Below are 23,074 nucleotides of genomic sequence, written 5' to 3' on the forward strand. Positions count from 1 at the left end.
CAGAAGAAATGAATAACCTAGAAATCACTGGCCATGAAGCTAAAGGAGATGATATGGTGCTCTGAGTGTCATAGAAAGTGATAATCTATCATTTTCAAGTTGCTATTTATGAGAATGAGAAATAAACAAACCAAAAAAACTCTTCAAAACACATACTAGACCTTCCACTGCTCTCTTGAAGAACACTTTACAACTTCCACAAGTTAGGACTCCATAATGGCATCCTGAAGCCTCATCGGAGCAAACAAGGCAGAGTTTGGGGGGTGGTCCCGCTGTCGTGGAGGGAGCTGGAAGGAGAAGGGCTTACATCTGGTCTCATTCCAGGGCTAAACAAGTGATAAAAAGAGAAAAAACATGGTTCTTGAGGATCTAACAGTACAGCAATGTTAGCCATCTCATTTCCATGATCAAACCAAAAGAAGACCATTTGGGACATTTGTTGGGGTGGAGGGTAGGGAGATCTTTATGAAAAAAGACAATACACATTGGCTACCAGCATTATTTTAACACCATGCATTGCACCACACTATCTTAAATCTCTTGGGCAAAAGCAGACTTTGGTCTTTTTCTTTCATCCCTTGTTATTGTTATTATTGTCTATCCTTTGTTCTCAAAGAGGACCATGACACTGGGGTGATGCCAAGACTTGCAGTGAATTGGATTGAAGTGAGGGAGGGCTTTGCAAGGTCACCAACCTCACTCTTTCCTCCAGAGCCATCTTGGGTCCAGTGGTAAGATATACATCAAGACGACTGGAGATGACCCTCAATGTTTAAGGGCAATTGGAGTTAAGTCACTTGCCCAGGATCACACAGCTAGTAAACGTCTGAGGTGAGATTTGAACTCAGGTCCTCCAATTTCAGGACCAGTGCTCTATCTACTGTGCCAACTAGCTGCCTTTTAGATAAATAATCATTGGTATCCTTTGTTATTATACCTTCATACATACCTTTATATATTTGCATACCTATGTGTGAATATATGTATATGTGTGTATATATATGTGTATGTATATTTCTGTATATGTTGTTCAGTCATTTGGATGTGTCCAACTCTTTATGACCCGTGGACCCTATTGTCCACACGGTTTTCTTGGCAAGAATACTGGTTTGCCATTTTCTTCTCCAGTAGATTAAGGCAAAGAGAGGTTGAGTGATTTGTCCAGGGTCACACAGCTAGTGAGTGTCTGAGGCCAGATTTGAACTCAGGTCTTCCTGACTCCAGGCCTGGCTTTCCATCTACTAAACATTTAGCTGCCTCCTGTGTGTATTTGTGTATATGCATGTGTGTGTTCTGTGAAGTACTGTGATCTATCATCTATCTACAGCAAATCCAGTATAGCATAGATCCATTTTTTTTTTTCCAATAGAGTTCGTGAATAAACCTCAGATTTTTCTTATCACCAAAAGATCTGGGCAAAAACTTGAGTTGATGGTCAGTTTACACACACGCATACACACACACACACAAACACACACAAAGATATGCACACCTACATTTCCCAGTGTTATTTTTCCCTTCTCTTCATATATATATATATATATATATATAGTATATATATGTATGTATATATATATATATATATATATATATATATATATATACATACACACACACATTTCCCTCTTCACCTCCCTCCAGAGTACAATCCCTTACAATGGAATTAAAAAAAAAGATAAAACAGTTTGGCAGAAAATATTAATATGTAGAAAAAGTCTAACATAAGATGCAGTCTTCTATGACCATAGTCCCTTGCTTCTTCAAAGAAGTAAAGTGTTTTCCTCATTTTTTTTTAAGGGACAAGTGTGGTCATTACAATTTTTGCCACATTCAGTTTTGATTGTTTCAGAATCTATCATTTTCAAGCTGCTGTTTATAACAATTAGAAAACACCCCTCCATAATGGGCAACTGGTGATTGGCCCGCTCCAAATATGTGGACGGAAATACTAGGCTGATTTAAAAATACTACAGTCACTGAATTATATGTATGAACACAAAGCAATTTATCATAGACCATTTTTTCAACAAAACATATGAAGAAACTTCCCACATTTGTTCTTAACTCTTAACCACCAAAAGGAGCTGGACAAAAACTGGTGTAATTATTTATCAGGCACAGATACTTAATCTCTTCACTCTCGCCCATTTTCTTTTATTCCTGTGTCTGTAGATACTTATTCACATACATATATGTGTATATATATATAATATATATATATATATATATCCTCAGACATATGTCTTTTCTGTACAATACACTGTTATTTCTTTCTTTCTTTTCTTTTTTTTTGTGGGGCATTGAGGGTTAAGTGACTTGCCCAGGGTCACACAGCTAGTAATGTGTCAAGTATCTAAGGCCAGATCTGAACTCAGTCCTCCTGAATCCAGGGCCAGTGCTTTAGCCACTGCGCTACCGTAGCTGCCCCCTGTACAATACACTATTTTTTTTGTACAATACACTATTAATCAATCAATAAACATTTATTTAGCACTCATTATATGCTAGTCACTGTGCTAAGTGCCTGGGATACAAAGGAAGGCAAAAGACAGTCCTTGCTCTGAGGGAGCTTATAGGCAACAGGCAAACAACCAAGAGCAAATAATAATAGCTAACATTTATATCGCTCTTGCAATGTGCCTGGCACTGTGCTAAGCACTTTATAGGTTTTATATAATTTTAGCCTCATAACAATCCCAGGAGGTAGGTGTTATTTTTACCCCCATTTTACAGATGAAGAAAACTGTGACATACAGAATTTAAGTGACAGTGTCCGAGGCTGGGATTTGAACTCAGGGCCTTTCTGACTCCAGGCCTAGTGCTCTATCCACTGGTCCACCTAGCTGCCTCAATGTACAAAAAAATTTAGAAAGTATAAATTGGAAATATTCATCCAAGAAAAAGGGCGCTAATATTCAAGGAGTTCAGGGGAGGCTTGTTAAAAAGGTTGGGATTTCGGTTGGGACTTGAAGGAAGCTGGGGAAGGCAGGAAGTAGGAGCACAGGAAGGAGAGAAGATATATGGGAAACAGCCAGTGAATGAAATCTTAATTACAAGCATACCAACACAAACACTGGTCACAACACTCTCATTCAGGTGGTACTTTTGTTTCTGTAAGTATTCAGTCCTTGGTCTGGGATGTGATTTTCTTGAGACAGGGAACTCCCAGTGTAGAAATTCCTATGGAACTCATATTCTTAGTGAGTTGACTCAGGGTATTAAATGATTAAGTGACTTGCCCATGGCCATGAAGGTAGTATGTGTCAGAGGAATGGATCTGAAGTCTTTTCTTTCTGACTCCAAGACTGATGCCTATATATGTACTATATATACCATGCTATCTTGGAGACACCTAGGTGGTACAGTGGGTAGAGTGCTGGGCCTGGAATCTGGAAGACCTGAGTTCAAATCTGACCTCAGACACTTCCTAGCTGTGAGACCCTGGACAAGTCACTTAACTCAGTTCACCTCAGTTTCTTCATCCGTAAATGAGCTAGAGAAGGAAATGGCAAACCACTCCAGTATCTTTGCCAGAAAACCCCAAATGGGGTCACACAGAGAATCAGACTTGACTGAAAAATGACTAAACAGCATAACCATGCTGCCTTGACTCAGTGCTTGCATGGCAAAGAAATAAACTTAACTTGTATAATCCTGTGAAGCTACTGCTAACAGCACTGGGGTAGGACCTTGTATATCTGGGGGTGGGGGTAGTATTTAACAGTAGGCCTGATATCACAAGAAAGGGACTTCCTCTCTCTGGGGAAATTTCCTCCTCTATAAAAAACAAATGTGAGGTTTGTATTAGATCATCTTCAAGGCCTTTTCTAGCTGCATAATAGTCCATAATCCAATGATTCAGTTTAATGAATCATAATGAGATAGTTTCCCTTCAGGCCAAGAAGAAAGTGAAAAAGGTATTAATATAAATAACAAAATAATCCAACTTACAGCTCGGTTTTTGTTCTAATACCACTCTCAGAACAAAAGGACTTTACAAAAACCATGTTCCAATTCTGTGACCATCTTCTGCCAAATTCTTCCATAGTAATGGAGTGAAAAATTGGGAAGAAGTTGGCTACGGTGAAAGTAATACACAAACTGAATATTTTCTAGGTTTGTCTTATTATATCGGCACCCAAAAAAGCAGGCCCAGAAAGCCCTCTCTCCTCAATAATGCCTTTTCTTTCCATATAAACACCTCTTTTTCAAAAGCAAAGCAGATAGGGAGTGCATACACTTGGATGAAACCAATCACCCATTCAAAATTCTGTGGACTTCCTCTAGAGAGCCTTTTCTTTATTCTTCTTTGCCCCATGTAAGTATCAACCCTATGATCAACACTAGACTAGCCCTGATGCTGGCAGAATGTGCTAGAGTGGCATGATGCATGATTGCACTGAGGGCCTTCCTGACTGGTGAATGCCTCTCCTAGAACACTATTTCAGAAAAGCCCCCACCCCAATCCCTTCTCTATGGCTACTTTCTTTACAATGTTCTCCCCGCAATCACTTCATTGTACCTCTCCTCCATAACCTACCCCAGTTATGGATCATGATTCACGGAGAGGTATGTGTCAGTCTACTCTCTGACTATACTGTCCCACTTATCATCCCTGCAACATCAGAGAACAAAGTGCCCCTTCCCAGGGCTATGGCTTTCCCATGTATAGTTTATTCCTTCCACATCTTGAGGGTTAGGGGTATGGCAACCCCACAATCTGGAAAATCCACATAAAATTGTTTGGCCAGCTATTCATAGCAGGGAAGAGGTCTGAATTTTTTCTTTTTCTTTTGTGGGGTGTTTATAGTACCTTTCATAAAATTTGGGTTAAGCATTTGGTCACTTTAAAAAATAAATTGTGTATATTTATGGCATTGTATACATTTCTGAGTTTCTAAACTTTTTCTGGGTCATCTGCTGGCCTTCATGGGTTATCTGTGGCTTCTGCAAAACTCCCCCCAAATTTCCACTTAATTTCTTAAGCTGATCAGCAATGGGGAAAATTGCAATGTGGAAGGGATACCTATGTTGTTTCTTCCACTAGAATGTAACCTCGTCAGCAGGAATGATCTTTGTTTTTCTATTTGCAATTCCATTCTTTAGCATAGTGCTTGGTGTACAGTAAGCATAGTCTCTCCAAAGGTGGCCTTTTCGGTTTGGTGAGTTTTTATAAGGAATATAGACTAAGCCTAGATTTAAGACGATTTGTACTGTATTTCTATTTTCCTATCCTTCTAATCAACAACACCTTATATACAATAAAGGCTCTATCTAGAAAACCAGAAGCTTCTTCCATTTACTAGTCTGGGAGATAAATTAAGGGAAAAGTTAAGTAGGGGAGATTTATGATCTAATATCCAATTTTAAATCTCACAATAGGAAGGCATGTGCTTTTAATCAATCAGGTGATTAATTGATTCATCCATCGATCCATCTACCTAATTAGAAGAGTTGCCTTTAAAGGTACCACTTTAAGGGGTAGTGTCCTGGATCTGGAGTTTCAGACCTAAACAGCATGCTAGAACAAACACACACTTCATAGAATCAGAAGATTTAGTTAGAGGGAGTCTTAGAGGGTCTTCTAGTTCAAATTCTTCATTTTACTTTCTCAACAGATGTGTTTCCCATTACTTCCCTTCACATGTGAGTTCTTGCAGGGCTGGGGCTGTCTTTTGCCTTTCTTTGTACCTCTAATATTTAGCACAGTGCTCGGGACATAGTAGGTGCTTAATAAATGCTTATTAACTGACTCAACTAAATCTATTTGTTTTTTCCCTGAATCTGATATAATATCTCCTGCCTCTACACCTTTGGAAAGCACTCCCTCCTCACCTCTACCTCCTAGAAACCTTAGCTTTCTTCAAGTTCAACTGAGGTGCCATATCTCATGGGAAGCCTTTCTGATCTTTTTGGTTCTTACTGCTTTGTCCTTCTTCAAGTTACCTAGTACAATACTTAACTTTATGTGAATATGGTCCCCCCCCCCCCCAAGCAAAATGTCTGGTGTGAAAGCAACTCTTTTCATGACTAAATCTTTAGTGTTTCGGACACAAGTGGACACAAATATTTGTTGAGCTGAATTAAGAAACAGGCTCAGAGATGTTAAATGATTAGTCTAAGGTAGTACGGGTTAGTGGCAGAGCTGGGATTGGTACCTAGGCCCCTCTGACCAAATCTAGCACTTCTTACTGGACACCACGATGCCTTCCTTGGCTGTTGCTGGAAGCTGGGTGCTAACTGCTCTTTTTTTTGCGACTAACTTGCTCTTTTTTTTCTTTTTTTTTTGTAAGGCAAGTGGGGTTAAGTGACTTGCCCAGGGTCACACAGCTAGTAAGTGTATAAAGTGTCTGAGGCCGCATTTGAACTCAGGTCCTCCTGAATCCAGGGCCGGTGCTCTATCTACTGCACCACCTAGCTGTCCCGACTAACTTGCTCTTTATGGCCTTGCTCTCAGTCAGTCCCTTCCATTCCTGGGATGCACAAAAAGGCACCGATGATTATTTGCACATTTGATTTATAAAAGTAAATACAGTATTACAGTATGAGCAAAGATTCCAGAGTTTAATCATGACATGTCTTGATCCAACAAATCCCTTGACTAAAACACATTTAAAATGTCTTGGGTATCTATTTAAAAGAAAGAAATCTTTGATGTGGATTATTTCAAATAATTTCTTCTACTGGGTTTAAATGACTTCTTATTATAAGCAGTCATATTAATTTGGGAGATAGTTGTGCCCACCACAGAAGCTATAGATTCCCAAGCCTAGCCACAAAGAGTTGCCACAAATTTATACACTTGAGTCTTCAATAATATTATACTGGGAGTCCATTTTAAGTTTAGACAACAAGGTGGGGGTAATTACCAAAAACTCTGGCATGAGACAAGAGGTGTGAGTTTGAGATATCATCATATACATGAACATGACACATAACCATGGTCCAAATGAGGACTAAACTTGAAGACCAAGGATGAATATATTATAATATTAAATTTCAGTGAGTTTGGGGTGTTATTCTTTTAGTTGTCAAAGAAAAAAATCTATTCTATAAAGTGGTCAAATGGGCCTTTCATTGTCCCATGAACAAGGAAGTCCAAAATACAGAAAAATAAGCACCCACAAATGAAAGGATATCCATAATTAATGCACATACTATTGACCCCTCGCCAGATGATGGTAAAACGGAAAAGCTAAAAATAAAGAACCAAATGGATGAATAAAGTAGTAGCTGTGAGTCTGGCTCCTATACTAGGCTCCTGGCTTCCCTTCAGGCAGTCACTCTAGCCAGTATCAGATAAGAACTATATTTACTGACCACATGGAAAGCTGCCAGCTGAAATACACATATCAGTGGAAAAAATCAGTTATATTATCTGTCACTTCAGTGCAAAGATTATCATTGTCTGTGATGAACAACAGGGGGCATAACACAGAGACCTGAGTATATGATACCACTGCTGAAGACACTTGGCTCCATTAGGTGAGCTGACATTACTGTGCCGTAGTTTAATACACTGGATGTGTATTAAAAAAAAAATCCCCAGTGCCTAACCCAGTTACCTTCAATGTAGCAGGTGATTACTGTTCTTTGACTTGGTTTGTTCCCCAGGCCTCAAATGCTCTCCCTTATTACATCTGCCTCTTGGAATCCTTCTTTCAAGACTCAGCTCAAACGCTGCCTCTTACTCAGACTTCTTTTGGCCCCCTCCCTGGTTAGTACCCACTCCAAACTTTGTGTATATTTTGAATTTACTCATCTGGGTACACTCCCCGCCCCCCATTCTAGAAGAAGAGAAATTCCTTAACTAGATTTTGTTTTGTCTCTGTATCTCTAACTTCTTAGCAGTGTGTCTGACAAAAGTAAAGGGATACTTGGCTAAAGTATTTCAATTTGTGGAAACCTATGAGAAGTTAATCCTGTCTCAGTAAGTACAGAGAACAACATTCTGGAATAGGGGAAATGGAGGCAGAGAACATCACCAGAGAACATCATATTGGGTTCATACTGATTCAGTGTCTTTTGAATGGAGAGCTCCTTTTTCACAAATGTCAGGAAGGACATCATTATCATCATCTCTAATAGTTATTGATTCTATGTTTGGAGCTGGACAAAATGTATTAAAGAAGCTGAGAGGTTATCTGATAAGCTAAACTAGGCTTTTTTCTCCCCCAAGAATCAAAGGTACTATTCTGGAAATCAATTTGGAACTTTACCCAAAAAGTTACTGAAAGGTACAAACCTTTGACTCAGCAATACCTCTATTAGGCCTATATATCAAAGAGAACAATGATAAAAGAAAACGACCCATATGTATTTGTACGGCATCTCTTGTGTAGCAGCCAAGACCTGGAAACTAAGGGGGCAGTCCATCAATTAGGGAAGGGATATACAAATTATGGTATGTGAATATAATGGAATACTATTACAAAATAAGGAATGATGAAAAGAACAGTTTCAGAGAAACTTGGAAAGAACTACATAAACTGATACATGGTAAGTGAGCAGAACCAAGAGAACAGTTTGAAGAATAACAAAAATATAAAGGTAAACAACTTTAAATGACTTATGAACTTTGATCAATTAAGTGATCAACCACAATTCCAGAGGACTGGTGAAGGGTCATGTTATCCATACCCTGACGGATTTGAGGTGCAGAATGAGACATATATTTTTGGACATAACCAAGGTGGTAAAGCAATTGCTTTACTTGACTATTCATATTTGTTATAAGGATTTTCTTTCTCTTTTTTTTTCCTCCACCAATTTGGGTTAGGGGTAGAAATAAAGGAAGGAGAAAAAAATGCATGTTACTTGAAAGAAACATACACAAAACAACATAAAAGAGCAGAAAGAATCATAGGTATCCATTCCCATGTTCCAAGTGATCCTTCAGAGCACTATTCCCTAATCAGGCTTTGGAGTGCACTGGTCCTATGGTATGCTATTATAGTCAAAAGGGAGGTGACTGACATGCATGAATGACCAATCTGGGACTTCCTACCTCAAATCCACCTCACCCATAGGACAGGCAGCTGAGAAGAGAACTAAACAGATTTAAAGAAGGCTAGATCTACAGAAATTTGCAAACTTAAAGGAATTGTGTAAATGCTTTTTGTTTTATTTTGTTTTTAAAGAGAAAGTAAAGTATAGTGGATAGAGTACAAAATCTCTAAGTCAGGAACATTGGTATTTGTAAAATGCTTGGTACATCAGTACAACTGCTATTGCCACCACCACCACCACCATCACAAGAAGTCTTCACTACAGTCCTTCCAAGTTCAAAGCCAAGCATTATTGGCTATTGATTAGCCTTTGGGTCAGCCTATTCAGAGGCAGCTAGGTGGCACAGTGGATAGAGAACCAGGTCTGGACTCAGGAGGACTCTTCTTCCTGAGTTCAAATCTGGCCTCAAACACTAGCTATGTGACTCTGGAAAAGTCAACTTAACCCTGGTTGCCTCAGCTTCCTCATTTGTAAAATGAGCTAGAGAAGGAAATGGCAAACCAATCCAATATCTCTGCCAAGAAAACTCCAGATGGGATCACAAAGAGTCAGGCATGACTGAAACAACTCAACAACAACAACAACAACAACAACAATGGCCTATTCAACTATTTCTGAAACCACCAAACAGAACTAATTTCCAGTCCACATTTTTCCATATTTCCTACAAGAAAAACAGGAGATATTCTGTCAAATGGTCGGTGCTAAAGTCTGAATAAACCATGTCACCATCATTCACATAGATCTGGCAATTCAATAACCTGATATACCAGTCCGATAAACCTGTCAAAAAACCGAAATGAGGTTGGTCTGGCACAACCTCTTGATGAAACCACGCTCTCTCTTTGCAACCACTTCTTTTTTTTTTTTGAGCACAGTCACTAACCAAGCTTTTCATGACATCTAGCATCTTTGTCAAGAATGAAAATCAAACCTACTCATCTATAGTTTGCAGCCTCTTCTTTCTTCCCTTTGTGGAATATTGGGATGTTTATTTTTCCCAGGATGGCCTGAGGAACCTCTCTCCTCCACAATCTTTCAAAGATCTTTAACACTGGTTTATCACATCCCCCTCTTCTTTAAGTACCTTGGGAGGTGGTTTACTTGCATGTGGTAAATCAGCTATTTGCCCTCATTCTTTTCCTATTTAACTCTTAGTCACTTTTATTCTATCCTTTATAGTCCAAGGATCATTCTCCTTGGCAGAGACTATAAGTAAAATAAGAGTTGAGCAACTTTGATTTGTCATCCATCATCATTGTCCCACTGACCCTGAGCAGTGGGCCTGTTCTTTAATCTAATCTTTCCTCAAAATATGTTGGTCAACAAGTTCCCTGTGCATTCACACTAGTTTCTTTAGACCAGGGTTTTTTTTTTTTTTTTTTTTTTTAGTGAGGCAATTGGGGTTAAGTGACCTGCCCAGGGTCACACAGCTAGTAAGTATTAAGTGTCTGAGGCCAGACCCGAACTCAGGTCCTCCTGACTCCAGGGCCGGTGCTCTATCCACTGCGCCACCTAGCTGCCCCGAGACCAGGGGTTTTTAAAACTTTTTTTTTTTTTGGGCGGGGAGCAGGCGGGCGTATCATAGACCCTTTCTCAAAATAATGTTTTTAAATACATAAATCAAAACACAAGATTACCCAAAAAATCAATTATATTGAAACAGTTAAAAATGTTTTAAAGATCACAGACCCCAGATTAAAAACACAATTTATAAACAGTTCTACTTTTTCTTTATTGGGACTGGTAAGAGTTTTCTATCAGAGCAGCTAGGTGGCGCAGTAGATGAAGCACTGGCCCTGGATTCTGGAGGACTTGAGTTCAAATGTGACCGTAGACACTTGACACTTACTAGCTGTGTGACCCTGGGCAAGTCACTTAACCCTCACTGCCCCGCAAAACAAAACAAAACAAAAAAGAGTTTTCTATCAATAAGCCCACCTTAATATTCATTCTCAATAATTGTTAACCAATCAGAGTTGATTGCCACCCTCAGAAACAACCACTCTTCCGATGTTATATAAGCATTCAAGAGTGCAATTGACCCCTTTTATTATCTGCTAGTATGATTAATAAAATGATTAACTGCCCAGAAAAAAAAGATTTTCTATCTTTCCTGAGCTTACTTTTAATGAATTTTAGGCAACTGGATCCTACATATTCTTTTTATGAACCCTCTGAAATCTTTCCCAGAATCTAGGGCATATACAGACTATGCTCATCCATCTTCTCTCCTCCTATTTAAAATTCTAAGATAGAGAAGACATTTCCCTGGAAAGTTCCCAGAATTGAGTCATCATATTTCAGAGTTGGAAGAAAACTTGGTAATCATCTCATTAGCCAAGCTATATTCCTGCCCAAATTCTCTACTGTAGCATACCTGACAAGGGGTCATCTAAAATCTGCTTTTAGCTCCTCCAATGAGAGAACCTCTTTACCTCCTGAAACACCTTTTCCCCATACAGAACTGTTAGTAGATATTTCCTGAAATCAAGACCAAATTTGCCTCTTTATAACTTCTCCCCTGCTTCTAGTTCTGCCCCATGGGGCCAAACAGAACAACTCTAAACACTTCTGCATGCCAGTCCTTCAAATAATCGAAATCAGCTATCAGGTTCCTCCTTCAAATCTTCTCTTCTCCAGGCTATACACTAGTTACTTCAGCTGATTCTCATCTGGCCCAATCTCAAGGTTGGCTGTTCACCATTGTGGTTGCCCTCCTCTGGACAGCCTCCAGTTTATCAGTACTTTTCCTCAACTATGGCACCCAGAAGTAGGCACAATTTCTCAATGTGGTCTGACCAGGGCAGAAGACAGAAGGACTAGCACTTCCCCTTTCCTGGAAGCTATGCCTCTTTTAATGTTGCCCCAAATTACATTCATTATTTATTATTATTACTATTATCATTATTTGACTGCCTTTTCACACAAGTGACTCACACTGAGTCTGTAGTCCACTAAAGCCACGAACATCTAGTCCAACAACAAATTCCTTCTTGTTGGTAAGAATCAGGTCCAGAATCCTATCATTGCTTCCTTCACCTCTTGAAGGATGAAATTACCACCAAATGAAGCCAAGAAATTACGATTTGCTCTAATTTTGTAAGAGGGCTCTAGCAGAGATCAAAATAATTGAAATCTACCCCCACCACTATATCATGTCTCCCTGCTAGTTTTGTAACCATAACTCCTTACCCATTTCTCCTTTCTAAGGGGTCTGTACCATACAAGGTCAATTCTTCTATTCACATCTGTTGATTTTCACCAGAATGTTCTTCACCAGGCCTTCCTTCTCTAGTTCTTAGATTTCCTCTCATGATTAATATCTTCCTAATATACAGTGCTTGGGATAGCTAGGTGGTACAATGCAGAGAGTGCCGGTCCTGGAGTCAGGAAGACTCATCTTCCTGAGTTCAAATCTGGCCTCAGACACATACTAGCTGACCCTGGACAAGTCACTTAACCCTGTTTGCCTCAGTTTCCCCATCTGTAAAATGATCTGGAGAAGGAAACGGCAAACCACTCCAGGATCTTTGCCAAGAAAACTCCAAATAGGGGCCATGAAGAGTCAGACATGACTGAACAACAACAACAACAAGAACAACGGTATGATTGTGATTCTTAAATTTGGCCTCTCACTGAATCTTTATCTTGGATTATCAGCAGTGATGAAAACAACATCTATCTTCTTAAGACATTCAGTTTTCTTGATCAAGACTTCCTAATCCTGAGCCATGATTTATAGATTCCTTCTGGCAGTATCATTTAAGCCCACATGAATCACCATATGTGGGTAGTATTCACCAGGTCTGATTTAAGTCTTTCGTAGGTTCTTTGTCATATCCTGGATACATGCCCTGGGAAGACAGCAAAGCTCTTCTATTGTTATAATGTGGTTGACAAATAGATGCTTCACTACCTTTTAGCATAGTGTCACTAAACTCCACAACTCATTTCTTCTTCCTCTAACCTTTAGTGGATGATCTCTCACTTAATAGCACCTGGGAAGCCACATCATCTTTCCTAGGAGGACATCTAACTTCTCCTCTATGAGAAGAGTCTACTATCTATTACTTAGCTGAAGTGTTCACCTCTGTCATATTCATTTATTCTCTAACCTCTCGACAAAGGTAAGATTCCCTTTTGTACTTCTAAATCTGTTTTTTTGTTTGTTTCTACATTGAGGCCCTTTTAAAAAAGGGAACAGTTTGTCTTCCTGATAACCTGAAGAATGGAAAAAATCATTCTTCTCTTCTAGGAAGGAGCCCATGGCCTTCTTCATAATTTCAAACCCATTTAACTTGCTTTCACAATTCCTCCTTCTATGAATTCAGAACAGAAGAGTCAAATAACAAATAGAAAGAGTCAAATAACAAACAGAAAGAGAGCAACAAATGCATTATAAGCATGATACATGCCAAGTCTTTAGAAAATGAGGAGTCAACATTAAACAAGTTTCAAATAAAACTAGTACAACAATCAAATTAAAATAATTATTGACAAAATTTCTATACTATTTACTACTGGATCATCAAGTCTTATCTAAAAAAGGCATAAAAACTTGAACATCATAACTGGACAGGAAAAAAGCATTCCACCAATGAAATTCACTATTAAACAGAGATCCCCCCCCCAAAAAAAAGTTTTTGGGATTGGCACACAAGAATACTGTCAGGACTTAGAGATAGAAGGGATCATAAAAATCAACCAGTCTAACGTGTTCAACATGAGCAGTGTAAATGCTCAACTGCATATGTTTTCTTGACTTCAATTTATCTCTTCATTCACTAAAGGCTTAGTGACCATTGTTTGAAAACTATCAAAGGAATACTTTCAAAGAGAAATTGAAAAAGGATTATGTTACAGTAGTAATTCCATAAGCTGTTTTTTTATCAAGATGCTTTTCTTTTATCTTAACCTTCTCTCTAGACCAAGTTTTCCAAGGGTATTTTTGATGATCTGAAACTCAAGAGACACTCAGGACTGCTCAAGCCCACAAGTTGTTTTATACTCACTTTCCTAAGAAAAGCAGCACTATAATTCACTTATCACATTGTATTTCCAGAGTGGGGCTGGGGAGAGCTAAGAAAGGTGTGTTCTAAAACTACTCTTTCTGGTTAACGGGACAACCATTTTTTTTTTTTTTTGGCAGGCAATGCGGGGTTAAGTGATTTGCCCAGGGTCACACAGCTAGTAAGGTCAAGTGTCTGAGGCCAAATTTGAACTCAGGTCCTCCTGAATCAGAGCTGGTACTTTATCCACTGTGCTACCTAGCTGCCCCTGGCACAGCCACTCTTGTCTTGAACAAGTCCCTCTCTTGGCTTCAGTCCAGTTCCTTCATTTATGTGTTGATCAATTTTGCTGGACTTTTTTCCTCTTTATTATAATGGATGGATGATTGGGCAAAAGGGGAGATAATTTGGAAATAAATGTGATATCAAAACAAGACAGCAATAAAAATGAAATTTAGAATATTTAAAGTTTCTATAATTATTATTATTTCAATCTTCTAAGAAAAAAAATGCCTCTTTCCCTAGAAGGTCAGAGACAGCACAATATCCTTTGACCACTCAAGTCAGAAGATGATTCCATATCTCTAAGCCTTTGCTTGTCTTCCAAGGCCGGTACACCCACCTTATCTCTGCTTCTTTAAATCCCTAGATTCCTACAAAGCTCAGTTCATATTATCTCCTGACATAATTCCCTGGTCCCTTCAGCTGCTATTACCTCTTCCTTCCAAAATGACCCTGTATTTGTATATGTATGTATTTATATGTGTTTGTGTGTGTGTGTGTGTGTGTGTATATATATATATATTACCATTTTAAACTTGTACATGTTGTCTCAAACAACAAAATCTGCTCCTTGGGTGGCAAATTATTATAAATTATTAGTCATTAGTTTGGTCTTTGTAACTCTAGCGCCTGACATATAGTAGGAGTTTAATGAATGCTTGCTGATTGATATATGGAGGGACAGATAACATTACAGCAATCTATTATGTGGTGTTTAGCTATGTATAGCTGTTCTCTTGGTAAACAGATACAAATCTATTCTTTATGCAAAGCTGTTTAATGTCTCTCTCTATACCCCATTAGTATAATTTTGCTTCAATTATATTAGTTCCATGCCCAATTGCTTTGAGTTAACACAATCTACTGCTACTACTTCTCAATTACCCACATGGCTCAGGCTTCATTAAACTAAAAAAGCTCTGTCCTAAAAATTCCATGGGATTTGTGGTTCGATAAAAATCTAGCTCCAAGTTATCTCAAAAGAAGACTACCACATTGTCAGATGTTCACAAGAAACACATAGATAAAAAAATGGGGAGAAGGTAGAATAAGATATCTCTGTATATTTAAAAGATATATTCATTAAGGAAAAAATCCAGGAATCAGATGGAAGATTGAAGTCTGGTAGTGATAAAGTCTAGAAGGAAATGGGGAGACACACTGTTCCTCTACATCATAGTGCGTAGCACTAGGTACTAAATAAATGCACATTGTGGTAGACAGATTGAATTAACCCAGAGTCCATCCCTTTGGCATGACTTTATTAGTATTTGGAAAAATCACCCAGCAAGTTCTGCATCCAGGGCCTATCTTAAAAATTATGATAAATGTAATAATTATGGGAAAGAGGTTGCATTGCAAGTGAATGTACATGGAATAGACATGAGCATAAGGGAAGGTCCAAAAGCAGCAAGAGAAAGGATAAGTGGAGGCTTATGTTAAAACCTGGTAACGTGTAGAAAGGAGCCCTGACTTTGTTTTCACTTAGCATTCCATACCTTAAACTGTAATATACACTGGAGAGGTGTGGTCAGGTAAGACAACGACAACTGACTTCTATTTAGTGCTTTTAGCACTCTCTCTATACGTTATCTCTTTGATTGTCTCAATAGTCACGTAAGGGAGATATTTCAGGGATAGAAACTGGAGATGAAATGCTGAGTTTGACGACTACCACGTAGACTGAAACAAACTGTGTGAAGAATAGTAATATGAAACGAGTCTGGAATAGTTGCTGGGAGTCACAATAGTTGTGTGGAGGGTGTTCAATGTTTTATTTTACTCTAGAAGTGAAGGGGAGGGGCAGCTAGGTGGCACAGTGGATAGAGCACTGGCCCTGGATTCAGGAGTACCTGAGTTCAAATCCGGCCTCAGACACTTAACACTTACTAGCTGTGTGACCCTGGGCAAGTCACTTAACCACAATTGCCTCACTAAAAAAATAAAAATAAAAATAAAAAAAAGAAGTGAAGGGGAGCCTTTGACAATTTTTCAAATAAGTAACATCATTAGACCTGTGCCTTAGGAAAATTACTAAGGCAGCACTGGAGGGTGGAAAAACTGGAAGGTCAGAGAACGATTAGGAAGCTATTGCAATAGTCTAGGTGAAAGGTGATGAAGACCTGAACTACCGTGACAGCTGTGTAAGTGGAGAGAAGGGGATGATGGTGAGAATGGAGACCTAAGGCATTGTTTTCTCAGACGGCTAGGTGACACAGGGCAGAATATATATTGACTCCACACATGGTAGTAAGTTCTAAAGGGAGAAGGCCTTCAAATCCAGGCCTCGAGAGGAGTCAAGGCTAAAGATCCTCCTCAAGTTCAATTATGGCAAAACGGGAAAGAGCTGCCGGAGCAGGGTCCCTAGGATCAACAGTAGCTGCAGCTGTAGCAATTCCTATGCAATTATTGCCACACTGTTCCTGTGATGAGACCAGTAAGATGGAAGTCCTAACATTTTCTATAACCTTTGTGCTCTCTTCAAACTTCTCCAAAACAAAAAATTATATGCCAAAGATAAAGCAATTTCAGATGTCTCTGTAGTCTACAATGTCAACAATCCAAATGAAGATAAAAACTCCAGGAACTAAAACCTAACTTGTGCTCCCTGCCCACCTGTCACACACCTGGCAGCAAAGCTGACCCAAAAGATTGCAGCAAAATGCCATCTCCCACCCTGAGCACCTTCCCTCCCCAAATGCCTGAAGAGCCAAGCTCCAAAGTCCATAGGCTATAATAGCCAGTGTAGGACAGTGTTCTGTGTGACCGCAGAGATCTGCAGGAAAGTGGCTATACAGAAAGAATGGGACAGGACATACGTGTGGGCTTGTAATAAAGCTCAACTCTACACTCTAACCTCTGCCTCCTCTCAGGGCCAGAGATCCAAACTCCAAAGGGCAGATATTTGCCCAGAGTATTACAGCAGCTGAATGACAGCACTTTGCATGGCTGGGCCAGAGAACTTAGGAGAAGGATGGAATAGGACATTGTGTGTGTGTGGTGGTGGTGGTGGTGGGGTGAAGGGGGTACTGTGTGGCATTCTACTAAGCCTGAGAGAATGAACCCAGCATATAGCTGAGGCCAGTTCTGTTTCCCCCTCCTCCAAATATCTTGGGGAAGAGACCTAGGCTGCTAAACCATGAATTATCCACCATGTGAGGAAGCTGAAATGTTTTGCAATTCAGCACCCAGGAAAACCACAATCAGAGGGGAAAGAGTCAGAAAGTGAGCAAAGGGGGAAGATAAGGGAAACACTGCTCCCCCCCCAAAAAAAATTACCAAAGACCTCAGGAGGCATCCATGAATACATCCTTCAAAACAAAGGAAAATGACATAACTGATGAGGCAGAAGACCTTGTGAATATTAAAGAGAACACAGAACCACAATACATTGTTCCTGAGTGGTTTAAAAGAGAAATGAAAATGGTCAGAGGAGAATGTATACCTGTATAGCAAAAATAATAAGCAGAATAGAAAAACTTGAATCTATGGTGAGAAGTCTCACTAAAGGAAAAAAAAGTGAGCACAACTGATTGGAAATGCAAATTCACAGAAATGAAGGACGATCTGGAAGAAGAAAAGCAAAAAGGAGTAACATTAAAAAATATGCTTTCGGGGGCAGCTAGGCGGCACAGTGGAAAAAGCACCGGCCCTGGATTCAGGAGTACCTGAGTTCAAATCTGGCCTCAGACACTTGACACTTAGTAGCTGTGTGACCCTGGGCAAGTCACTTAACCCCCATAGCCCCACAAAAAAAAAATGCTTTCTATTCAAACCAAACATTGATCTTGAAGATAACATGTAAATCTCTCAGAAGACAGAATAGCATAATGCAAGAAATAATACCCCCCCCCCCCCCCCCCCCGCCACCAAAAGGCCCAGAACTTCTGAACACAGGAAACGAAGCACCAATGGAAACAAAAATCATAGATCATCTCCTCTTTAGGAGGATCTGCAAACTCCAAGAAACACAGTGGTTACATTTAACAATTCATTTCAGAAACAACATGTTTTGCAAGTGACCAGAAAAAAACACCTTCCAATAAATAAAAAGGAAAGGAAATTCAAATAACACAAGACTATTCTTCACCCACCAGAAAATGCAAGAGGGAATGGAATGTGTTCCAAAGATCAATGGAACTTAAGATACAGCCCAAGGTGACCTATCCTGCAAATCTAAGCTTAACCATAAATGAAAAAAGCTGGACATTCAGAAAATAAAGAAATGGTAGAAATACTCTTAGAAAGAAAACCAGACCTGAAGAGATTATTGGCTTCTTAAACATCCCAGACAACAGAAATACAGGTGCGGTGAACAAATGCAGGAGCCAAGGATAGCAACAGCAGCAGAGTGACAGTAGAAAGACAGTAAGACTTCTTCCTAAATAAATGTCCAGAGACAGAGGTGATGGTAAAAATCAGGAGATAGGGATGGTGGAGAAGTAGGTCTAAGGCATTATGAACTTAACCCTGGGATACTCTGCCTATAGATGAATCTTTTTTTCAACTTTCACTTATTTATTTATTTATTTATTTTTGCAGGGCAATGAGGGTTAAGTGACTTGTCCAGGGTCACACAGCTAGTAAGTGTCAAGTGTCTGAGGTCAGATTTGAACTCAGGTCCTCCTGAATCTAGGACCAATGCTTTATCCACTGCGCCACCTAGCAGCCCCCTGAATTGTTTCTTTTTCTTTTCTTTTCTTTTTTTTTTGGTGAGACTAAATTACAAAATGAAAAGGTTCAATGGAAGGGAGGGAAGGAAGGAATAGTATGGAAGGGAGTGTGTGATGGTCAAGTCAAGAGCTAGCAATGGGGGAAAAGTGACTCCTTTTAGGAAGAGAAGAGACTTCAGGAGAGTGTTCAAGGAGATCAGGAGAAGGGATAAAAGGGGGGATGGGGAAGATCTTTGGTGAAGAGAGATATTCTGTGAAAGAAGATGAGACTTTTTACACGGTATCATCTGGGGATTTGGTGCACTCATTCTGCTTGGGGGTATGGTGATGGTGGTGGAGGGAGTCTGAGATCCTGACGACAACTGGTACTAGGGGTAGGGGTCAGGCATGGACTCAGGGAGGAGATTTTGAGGCAAATGGGGGAAGGTCACAGGGAGAAGGTGATGAGCTGCATAATTAGGGTCATGGGGATGGGATGCTGTCAATTTGTGAAAAACTTTCTATTTCTGCAATAGTCTCCTAATTAATCTCTCTGCCTCAAGTCTCTCCCCACTCCCACCTATCCTCTGCACAGCTGCTAAAGTGATTTTTTTTGGTGGGGCAATGAGGGTTAAGTGACTTGCCCAGGGTCACACAGCTAGGACGTGTCAAGTGTCTGAGGCTGGATTTAAACTCAGGTCCTCCTGAACTAGGGCCAGTGTTTTATACACTGTGGTAACTAGCTGCCCTAAAGTGATTTTTAAAAAGCATCAGTCTAACCATGTCATTTTTGTTGTTGTTCAATTGCTTCAGTCATGCATGACTCTTCATGACCCCATTTGGGGTTTTCTTGGCAAGGATACTGAAGTGGTTTGCCATTTTCTTCTCCAGCTCATCTGACAGATAAAGAACTGAGGCAAATTGGGTTAATTGACTTGCCCAGGGTCACACAGCTAGTAAATTCTGAGACCCAATTTGAACTCATATCCTTTTGACTCCAGGGCTGGCGTTCTATCCACTGAGCCACCTAGCTACCCTGTTTGACTCTAGATCATGGATTCAGCTCTAGAAGAGGGCTTAAAGGTCATCTAGAAGGAAACTGTGGCAGATAAGTGAAATTACCTAAAGACACACTAAAGGTATTTAGTGGCAGTAGTATGACTTAAACCACACTCTTTCCACTGAGTGAAGAGGCACTAGAAGAATGTTTGCGGATGGTCCCCAACTACTGTGTGAAAATACTGTAGTCATTTCATTTGAAATCAATCAAGCAGTAGAATGTGATTACTATAATAGGCTTCCCACATACAGCAAGGATGTACCATGCCCTCACTTTTCAAACACCTTCTTTTTTTGAGGTTTGATAACTAACTGACATCTGGGTCTACTTATTTGCCAAATGCAACACTAACCTTATCTATGTGTTCTTCTATTTCCTTGTCCATAAGAGTCATCATTGGACAATGTATTTTTTAAAGTAGAATTTCGTGACTATTTCTGTTCATGTTCTACAGGTGAAACTTTCTGGCCATTTAGGGCTTGTGGGGACAGGTTTGCTACATGACCACAATCACCTCCAGGTTCTATGTCAATCTCTACTGCTTGGCTGCTTTTCCAAGACATGTGTAAATTGCTTTATGTCTTACTATATACAGTCTTTCAGTCATTAGTATAAAACAATTTATGACTATTATAAAGACTTTCATGAAATCAGACACCCTCCTCAAGTGTAAGGAAAAGCCTTGTGACATTTGTAAACACCATATACTCTCCACTTCCATCCATACGATCAGTAAGGGAAGATCACTTCTGTTTATGGGGATGATTCTATGATTCCTTTTGTAAAATAAACAGATAAATGTAAGTTTTCTGGTTCAGCAGCTAGATAATATCCTTAGGAAGTTAAAAAATAAGCCTGGGCAGATATCTGGTGCTGAATCCTTGGCTTGATGTGGGCATATATATTTTTGCAATTTTTTGCAAAATCATCAAATTTTAAAGTTAGCTTTGAGGTCATGTAATCTAAGCTGCCACAGGCAGAGATCTCTCCTATAGTGTTCTCTGCAGCTGGTCATCTAGCCCTCCCTGAATATTTTGAGGGTCAGGGAACCTACTATTAAATGAGACACCACACTGTAGTTCTGGATAGTTCAGTGACAACATTATTCCTTATAAGGGGCTGAATTCAGTCTCCCTAACATCTATTCCTTAGTTCTCTTATGCCCAAAGGGTTTGATAATGCCAAGGTTTCTTTCCTTTTCTCTCAACACATGTCTACCAGCCTATGCCGAATGTGTCTCAAATAGTACTCTGAACTCCTAAGGAAATTTTAGGCAATCCAGCCTATTTGGAATTAAATGACAACGCACACCATGTGACCAATACAGTCAAACTAGATAAAGCTTTTCATATATGGATAACAGAGCACTATTTTTTATTTTTTAAAAATCCCCCTTGTCCCCAATTATCTCCTTCCAATCTTCCCTTACCCCACTAGGAAGTGTGAGGTACAATAACAGGTTGATGTTATAATGGACTCTTCTCAGTTAGAGAAAAGCATGCCCATATAAGGAACAATAAGGTAATATTATCTAGTGAATTATGTTAACTCAAGAATGTGAGAAAAGTAAGTTTTTCAGGGTTAGAGGGAGAACTGGTAAAAACCAGCTTGAGCTGACTCTCGCCAATGCTCTAGTAAAAGTAGGTAAAAGTTCAACCCTAGTCACTATTGTGCTTGCTTAATAGACTTATTAATATTAACTTCTCCCATGCCTAAAATCTCCACCCCACTTTCAATCATGGGTTACATGAAGGTGTATGTGGATGGGACGGGTAACATATCAAGGAGAATTTAGTTAGAACTCTTCCAGGAAGATTGTAAACCTGGCAACTGATCTACATGACTTGAGGGAGGGACTTACTGTGGTAGGGCTTAGGATAAATACTGGCTGAACACTCTTAGCACTTGCACTCACTGATTATTTTTACTGTGGGTGCCCATTCTCATGAGAATGTAATAAAAAGCTTCTGTCATACTAAAGTTGCCTCTGAAAAAACTTATTTTGAGAAGGTGGTCTGTACCTGCTTCTCACAGAAGGAATAAAGGAAAAAAAAGGAGGAACGAAAGGAAGGACAGAAGGAAGGAAAGGAGAGCCCTTGGATCATACAAACATAGTCAAGTAAAACAAATATCCACATTGGTCATGTCTAAAAATACACACATATGTGTGTGTTTATGTTAATTGCCTATCATGAGTGTATACACACACAGATAGCTATATAGGTAGATAGCTAGCCAGTACCAAACACTATTCTAAACACTGGTTTCAAGTAGAATTACTTTCAAATGAGCCATTCCATTTACATACTCTTATTTGATATATCTACTGATTGGAAAAATATTAATCATATAAGGCTACTAATGTTAGGCATTTAATGTTTCATATTTACATTATATTGTAAACTCCTTGAGGGCAAGAGTTATCTTTTGCCTCTTTTTGTATACCCTGTGCTCAGTACTTGGCACATAGTAGGAACTTAATAAGTGTTTACTGATCGATTCTTGTTAAAATGACAAAAAGGGGCTTGGTAATAAATATTACATTACTGTACTTCTTTTCTATCAAATACCTAATTAAAAGTAACATTTTTAAAAGATTCTTCTTGTACTTCTATGGTAGTTTAATTTTTAAGGTAGTACAAAAGTAAAATGTGCTAAGCTAGAAGAAATCTTAAAAATCATCAATTCTACGTCTTGCTTTACAGAGAGGGAAACTGATAGGGACAGGTACAATATGTGATTTAATTATCCAAGCCAAGATACTTTGAAAATGACAGTGTTATTTAATTCAACTCCCATAAACCTGTGAAGGTACTCCATGGAAAGCTAGCCTCTTTTGGTTAAGAAAAAAATATTCAATCAAAATATATTTAAAATATATTTTAACATGATAAAATCTATGTATTATTGTTTAAAGCCAAACACTAACCATCTTCACAGAAATTAAGTTAGAGCCCTTTACAAAGTTTCTTCTGCATAGCAAAAGTAGAACTCGAACTCAGTTCTGTATTACTTTTTTATATGTGCTTCTTTGTCATTTATTCAAATGCAGCATACAA

The 23,074-nt window shown here is 39.1% G+C and overlaps 1 protein-coding gene across 1 annotated transcript in view; it reads right to left on the bottom strand.

The window, feature by feature from the left end:
- The window catches only part of NR3C1 (nuclear receptor subfamily 3 group C member 1), a 143,366-nt gene that overhangs the window by 44,121 nt on the left and 76,171 nt on the right, over positions 1-23,074 (bottom strand). The window contains 2 exon segments of the mRNA XM_043981535.1: positions 162-283; positions 285-326. Coding sequence (XP_043837470.1) covers positions 162-283; positions 285-326 — 164 coding nt within the window.

This window comes from Dromiciops gliroides, chromosome 2 (genome assembly GCF_019393635.1).
Source record: "Dromiciops gliroides isolate mDroGli1 chromosome 2, mDroGli1.pri, whole genome shotgun sequence".
Taxonomy (NCBI): domain Eukaryota; kingdom Metazoa; phylum Chordata; class Mammalia; order Microbiotheria; family Microbiotheriidae; genus Dromiciops; species Dromiciops gliroides.